The sequence below is a fragment of the Elephantulus edwardii genome, unplaced genomic scaffold (genome assembly GCF_000299155.1).
Source record: "Elephantulus edwardii isolate Elephantulus edwardi_28Jun2011 unplaced genomic scaffold, EleEdw1.0 scaffold00274, whole genome shotgun sequence".
Taxonomy (NCBI): domain Eukaryota; kingdom Metazoa; phylum Chordata; class Mammalia; order Macroscelidea; family Macroscelididae; genus Elephantulus; species Elephantulus edwardii.
In genome coordinates, this window is record NW_006400024.1 from 2,952,571 (window position 1) to 2,960,460 (window position 7,890).

Sequence of the window (7,890 nt, forward strand, 5' to 3'; positions counted from 1 at the left end):
TGGAGCACCATCATTCTCTGAAAACTCAACATGAGAACATCCTGGATCTTCATCCCCTGAAAACTCAGCCAGACAACCTCCTGGAACACCACCCTCTGAAAATCCAGCGATAGGACTTCCCGGAGCAGCATGCTCTGTGAAAACTCTGCCTCGAGAAGCCTTGTAAGCACCACCCTTCTCTGAAAACACAGCTGAAGATCTCCCTGGAGCACTGTCCTGCTCTGGAAACGCAGCCTGAGAACCTCCTGGAACATCGTCCCATTCTGAAAATTCAGCCTGAGAACCTCCTGGAGCACTGTCCTTCTCTGAAAACTCAGTGGAAGAACATTCTGGAGCATCAGTCTCTGAAAATGAAGCTGGATAACCCCCCAGAGCACCATCCTTCTTGGGAAACTCAATGCAACCATCTCACGGAGCACTGTCACCTGGAAAAAATCAACCTCAAGAAATTCCTGGAGCATTGTCCTCTGACAACGCAGCCTTGAAAACCCTTTGGATCACCCCGACAACCCTGTCTGAGAACCTCCAGGAACACCATTCTTATCTGGAAACTCAACACAGGATCTCCTAGCGCATCGTCCTCTAAAAACTCAGCCCGAAGACCCCAGAGCACAACCTGAAAACTCAGCCTGCAAAACTGGAGAATTATCCTGAAAACCCAGCCTGGGAACCTGCTGGAGCCCCGTGTTTCCGTGAAAACCCGGCCTGGGAACCTGCTGGAGCCCCATCCTCCTGTGAAAATCTGGCCTGAGAACCTGCTGGAGCCTCGTCCTTCTGTGAAAACCCGGCCTGAGAACCTGCTGGAGCCCCGTCCTCCTGTGAAAACCCGGCCTGAGAACCTGCTGGAGCCCCGTCCTTCCGTGAAAACCCGGCCTGAGAACCTGCTGGAGCCTCGTCCTTCCGTGAAAACCCGGCCCGAGAACCTGCTGGAGCCCCGTCCTTCCGTGAAAACCCGGCCTGGGAACCTGCTGGTGCACTGTCAACCTCTCAAACGCAGCCTTGAGTACTGCCTGGAATGTCTTTGAAAACTCAACTCTGAGAACGTCCTGTAGCATCATAGTCTGAAAACAGCCCTGAGAATGTCCTGTAGCATTGTCCTCTGAAAACAGCCCCGAGAACCTCCTGGAACACCATCCCCATCTGAAAGCTTAGCCTGAGAATCTCCTGGAGCAATCATCCTCTGAACACTCAGCCCCCGAAATCGCCTGGAGCACCAGTTTTTCTCTCTGAAGACTCAACCCGAGAACCTCGTGGAGCACCATCCTTCTCTTAAAACTCAGTTCCAAGCATTCTGCTAAGTGAACGAACTCAATCCCATAAGACCATTGTTGAAGAATGTATATAAGGATCCAAGGGTGGAGGGTGGGAGCAGAGAGGTGAGGATGGGGTGGGGGTGGGAGGTTAATCATAGGATTGCACAATTTAATGAGTGGAGAGAAGGGTGAGTAAAGGAAATAGGAAAGCTCCAGTGTGAAAACAATGTATACGAAATTTGTGAGTAAACTAGTATAAAAGAAAAATTTTATTTAAAAAGCCCCCAAACCAAAACTTAGCTCTGAGAACCTCCTGGAGCACCACCCTTTCCTGTAAACTCAGCCTGAGAACTCTCTGGAGTATCATCCTTCTCTAAAACTCAGCATAAGAACCTTCTGGAGCACCATTACACTGAAAACTCGGCCTTGAGAACCTCCTGGGACATCGTCTGTCTCTGAAAATACAACCTGAGAATCATCCTTCTATGAAAACTCAGCCCCATAAACTTCCTGGAGCAACATCCTTCCCTGAAAACCCAGCCTGAGAACCTTCTGTACATTGACCTATGAAAATCCAGCCTGAGTACTTGCCGGACTGTCCTCTGTAAACTCAACCCAGAGAACTTGGAGCACCATCCTTCTGAAAACGACACCCGGAACTCCCGGGATCTTCCTCCTTTTCTGACCCTTAGATTGAGGACTTCAGGCTCATTACGTTGGAGAGAAAGTGGAGGTTCCTTCCACATGAAGAAGACTCAGACCCTCAGAAGTGAGGGGCCCCTTCTGATCCCATGGTGTTGCCTGCCACCACATGTCAATGCCAAGGCCACTTCAGTGGAACAGCTCTCATTTATAAATAAAACCCTACTTTCTCAGATTCTTCCTGTTGCTGGTGTAGAGTGAACTTCACTTATCAATGTACATGTATGGAAGGGTCCTGAGGAGGTCCTCTACCTTAGAGAAGGAACCTGGGGATGTCCCACTATGAGGGAGGGTCACCCACCTAGCCTGAGAACCTGCTGGTTGCCCTGAGGGCATCCTTGTCTGAGGAGGGTGTTCTGGTGAGGGTGGCCTTGGCTGATATAAGGAGATGTTCTAGGGTGCATCCTTAGTTTTGAGGGGGGATGCTTAGAGGGGACATTCTGATTGTGAGGAAGGGATGTTCTTGAGAGATGTCCTTGGTTATAAGGAAGGGGTGTTCTGGGGTGTGTCCTTGGTCTGAGGAGGGGTGTTCTGAGGGTGTCTTGGTTGTGAAGAGGAAGTGTTTGAGTGGCATGCTTGGAGGGGGTATTCTGGTGCAGGGGAGTCCTTGGTTGTGAGGAGAGGATGTTCTGGGTATCCTTGGTTATGAAGAGCGGGTGTCTTGGAATTATCTTTGGTTATGAAAAGGAGGTGTTTTGGAGGGTGTCCTTGGATATGAGGAAGGCTGTTCTGGAAGATGTTCTCGGTTATGAGAGGTGTTTTGGAGAGCATCTTTGGCGATGAGGAGGGCTGTTCTGGAGAATGTTCTTGGCTATGAGGGGAGGGTGTCCTGAGAAGGTGTCCTTGGCTATGAGGAGGGGTGTTTTAGGAGGTATTCTAGGTTATGAGGAAGGATGTCCTTCGTTGTAAGGAGGGGTGTTCTGGGGGCACCCTTGATCTGAGGAGAGGGTGTTCTGGGCATGCCCTTGGGTATGAGGTGGGCTCTTTCGGCAGGTGTCCTTGGTCTGAGGAAGGGGTGTTCTGGAGGGTGTCATTGGTCTGAAGGGGAGTGTTCTGAGGGGAGTTCTTGGTGGTGAGGAAGGCATGTCCTGGGGCAGGAGGCTGTTCCTTTACCAAGAGTGACCCCCACTGCCTGGTCTCTGGAATGGTCAAGCGCTCCATCCAGAACGCTTCAGAGATATTTCTGTTGTCTCTAGGAATGGCCACTGCCAAAGACTCTGAGTCAGACAGCGAGCACTCACCTCCAGGAGCAGCCTGCCCTCCAGCACCTCTGACTCGCCACATGTACGAGCAGCTCCTGAGCAGTGATCCCTGGCTACCGGCTGCCTCAAGCAGGACTCCTGCACGGCTGTCGGGGAGAACAGAGGGTGTCACCTGAAACCAGAACTGCACGTGGTCCCCATGAAGTCCACCTGTCTACCCCAGAGTCCCCCTGAAGTCCACCTGTCTACCCCAGAGTCCCCCTGAAATCCGCCTGCCTGCGCCCTGTGGTCCCCCTGAAGTCCACCTTTGTTCTTCCCCTGGTCCCTGTGAAGTCTGCTTGTGTGCATCCCCCCAGTGCCCCCTGTGAAGTCTGCTGGCACCCTTCCTGCTGTCATCCCCTCATGTGCAAGGAGCACAGTCAGACGCCCCAGTGGATGGGATCCGCTGGAAGGAAGCAGCCTTATTCCCCGGTGCTGAACAGTGGGCAGTGCAGAGAGCAATGCCAGGCCGACTGGGGCTCCCAGGAGGTGAGGTATGGGGGCAGGGCCCTGTCTCACATCATTAAACCAGTTCTTAACAGGTTGCTCACAGCCCCACATTCCCCCAAGCAGGAGCTCTGTCCCTACAGAGGGACCCCAGGCATACTATTTCTGTGGGTCATTCTCCCACACTGGCTGCGTAAATGGAGGTGCTGGGGTCAGGACCTGGGGCGCCCACCCAGGCCACTGCTCTCCTTGAAGGTCACGGCTGTTCCTGGGGTGGAGGATTCACAGGCTCAGACATCACCCCTGACTTGGGTATCTTGAAAAACTTGGTATCCCTAACTTCCCACATGCTGGGGTACAGGGACTGGGGGGCCCTGCCCTCCCCACTGCTGGATTCTCCGAGGCAGGGAGGGGGATCTGCTCCCACTCCTCTGGCCCCTTTTCACTTCACCCCTTCCCCCAACATGTTTCTCTGGCGGGGAGGGACCTTCCTAGCACAGTGCTGCCCACCCCCACCAGGCCAGGAACCCGCCTCCACTTCCCTCCTTAGCGGGACATTCCTGTGGCTGAGGCCAGGCTCCTTGTCACGCGATCCAGCCCTCAGCGCCCGCTGTGACAGCCGCCTGGCCCCTAGCCAGAGCCTCGCGTGCGAGCAGAGCGCCATCCCCCTCCCCTGCACCCCACCCCCGCCCGCCCTGCGGCCACGGAGCAGCCCAGCCGGCAGCCACTGCCTTCCCCAGAGTCCTAGCAGAAGGCGCCTTCCACATCATCTCCAGGCACTCCACTACCCTAGGCTCACCCAGGCCCCATCACCTCTGGGACTCCATTACCTCCAGGATACCATCACCCACAGGAGTCCTTCACTGTTGGGACCTCCTCACCCTCAGAACCCTTGTCAGTCCCAGAATCTCCATCACCTCCAGGACCTCATCACTCCCAAGACTCCATCACCCCTAAGACCCCATCACCCCAGGACCCTATCATCTCCAGAACTCCCTCACCTTCAGGACCCCATCATCACTGGGACCCCATCACCTCCACGACCTCATCATCTCCACGACCCATCACCTTCACTGGGACCCCCTCACCTCCAGGACCCCTTTCCCCCCAAGACCACATCACCTCCAGGACCCCATCACTTCAGGACTTCATCATCTCCAGAGCCTCCCTCACTTCCAGGACCACATCACCTTCAGGATCACATCACCCTCAAGACCCCGTCACCTCCACAACCCCATCACTCCCTGGACCCCAATACCTCTGGAACCTCAACATTACCAGGACCCCTATCACCACCAGGATCCCATGACCTCCAGGACCCTGTCACCTCCAGGATACCATCACCCACAAGACCCCCCATTATCCCAAGACCACATCACCTCCAGGACCCTATCACTTCCAGGACCCCATCACCCCAAGACCTCAACAACTCCAGGACCCCATGACCCACAGGACTCTGTTACCCCCAGGGCCCCATTACTCTCAGTACCCCCATCAGCCCCAGGATCTCTATCACTTCCAAGGCCCCATCACCTCAAGACCACATCACCCAGAGGACTCTCATCACCTCCAGGACCCCATCACTCCCAGGACGTCATAAGCTTCCATCACCCCAAAAGGCCCCATCACCTCTGGGACATCACCCACAAGACCCCCATCACCTCCAAGATCCCTATCACCTCCAGGACCACCATCACTCACAGGACCCCCAATACCTCTAGAAATCACCTCCAGGATCACCATCACCCCCAAGACTTCTGTCATTTCCAAGACTCCTATTACCTCCAGGACCACATCAGCTCCAGAACCCCTATCACTTATAGGACCCTCAAGACTTCCATAACCCGCAGGATCCTATCATTCCCAGGACTCCATAACCTCCAGGGCCCCTGTCTGGAGAACAGAAAATGAGACATAGGGGCACAGGGCCAAGAATATCTCTCTGAATGGGCCAGAGAGAGTGAGAATAGCACAGCCCCTCACCACTCCAGAGCAGAAAGCAGATACAGAGCCCACAGCCAGCCCCATGGTGCCTCTAGAGCCACAGCAGCAGTGGTTGTTGTTGTTGTTGTTGTTGTTGTTGTTGTTGTTATGTGTCGTCGAGTCATTTGCGACTCATAGCGACCCTATGCACAACAGCCCTAAACTGTGCTCTATCCTGTGTCAATCTCATTGCCTCTGACACACCCATCCAGATTACGCCAGTCACTGAATCAATCCACCTCATAGAGGGTCTTCCCCTCCTGTGCTGTCCCTCTACTCTACCCAGCATGATGTCCCTCTCCAAAGACCTGTCTCTCCTTACAACATGTCCAAAGTATGTCAGACGAAGCCCCAGAATCCTTGCCTCCAAGGAGCAGCCTGGTTTAACCCTCTCTAGAATAAATCTGTTCGTTTTCTTGGCAGTCCATGGTACATTCAATACTCTTCTCCAACACCACAGCTCAAAGGCGTCAATTCTCCTTCTATCCTCCCTAGTCATTGTCCAACTCTCTGATGCATAACAAGCGATTGCAAAGACCATGGCGTGTATCAGGTGCACCTTAGTTTCCAGAGAGACACCGTTGCTCCTGAGTACTTTAGAGAGGTCCCTAATAGCAGACTTTCCCATCACGATATGCTTTTTGATTTCCTGACTGCTGGTGCCAAGAGTGTTGACTGTGGAGCCGAGCAAACTGAAGCTGTGAACAATCTCAATCTCTTCACCATTCATCCTGATGCTGCCAATTGGTCCAGTGGTGAGAATCTTTGTCTTCTTGACACTGAGCCTCAGTCCATACTGAAGGCTGCAGTCCTTGACCCTCTGCAGTAAGTGCATGAGGTCCTCCTCAGTTTCAGCGAGCAGTGGCAGGTTCGTTTATTCATTGCTGGGTCACGGGATCACAGTTGTGATGCTGAGAATGGAGTTTATTAAAGAAGTTGGAGAGTGGAAGGGGCAAAGAATGTCACACAATGCAAATCCAGAATTTAGCCCAGCAGTCCTATGACACAATTTTTCAATTAGTCCAGGCTCTGGTTTCAGTTCAGCAGTCCAAATTAAAGAAGCCTCTGGTTTCCTCAGTCATCCAGCAAGGTTTGCCTCAGAGCAGTTGCAAGTCAGCTTCTCCTTAATTATCTAGTAAGCACAGTAAAACTTTTAACTGTGGCCTTTATCTCAGGGTTCCTCTGGTTACACCTTGCCACAGTTTCTCCACAGCAATGCCACAGTCTCTCTATTAGCATCACCAGGGTCTTGCTCTCCCCAGGCTCTTGCACCAGTCTCCTTCAAGTCCTTCTGCCCTGTGTGGGAAGCATACTCTCTTATCCTAGTCCCACAGGTGTTGATGATTTGGAAGAGCATGTATCTACAGTTAAGGCAGCTGGAGAACAGACGGTGCTAAGGTAATAGCTTTAAAAAAAAAGCCAACTTTAAGCTAACACTGCAACTCCCAAGACCTCAGGACTCTCATAACCTCCAGGACCTCATCAGTCCCACGACCTCCATCACCCACAAGATCCCATCACCTCCAAGAACTCATCACCTCCAGGACTCCATCACCTCCATGGACTTCCATTGCCTCCAGGACCTCACCACCTCCAGGACTTTATCACTCCCAGGATCCTTTCACCTCCAAGATCTCTATCACCACCCAATCCCATTAACTCCAAGATCCCCATTACCCAGGAATTCTCAATACCCCCAGGACCTCATCATCTCCAGGTCACTATTAAACCCAAGGCCCCTACTACCCTAGGGCCCCCATCACCTCCAGGCCCTCCTTATCTTCAGGGACCTCTCTCATGGGTCACTTTCTCTACTCTCCCTGTATTGCCTGGTCTCACATAAGAGTCTGAACCTGGGATAAGACCATAACCTTGAATGAGGACAGAAGGGGTGGTCAGGACTTCACCAGTGGGCACATGAGGGTCACACTCTCCAGTCTCTGTCTCCTTCTCAGTGACAGAAACAGTCCACATCATGAGAACTTCTGGGATCACATCAGGGAGAGGTGCAGTGGGAAGGGAAGTGGGTGTCCCTAATGACACAGTATCCTTTTCTAGTGGGTTGGTGGAAAGCATAGGAGATAAGAGGAAAAGGAGCATAGTGAACAGAGTAACCAGGGCCACACAATTAGGGGGGCTGTGTTCCATGGTGAAAGGGCGTAGGATGGGGGTGTGCTTCATGGAGGGAGAGTATCTCCATGGAGTTAGGGAGCTGTGTTCCATGGGATAAGGGCATTCAATGCAGGTGTGCTTCATGGAGGGAG

At 52.9% G+C, this 7,890-nt stretch overlaps 1 protein-coding gene across 1 annotated transcript in view; it reads right to left on the reverse strand.

Annotated features, from left to right (window-relative positions):
• AHRR (aryl-hydrocarbon receptor repressor) overlaps positions 1 to 7,890 on the reverse strand; it is a 120,931-nt gene that overhangs the window by 61,822 nt on the left and 51,219 nt on the right. The window contains exon 3 of the mRNA XM_006900174.1: positions 3,197 to 3,303. Within this exon, the coding sequence (XP_006900236.1) occupies positions 3,197 to 3,303 (107 nt within the window). The remainder of the gene's footprint in view (positions 1 to 3,196; positions 3,304 to 7,890) is intronic.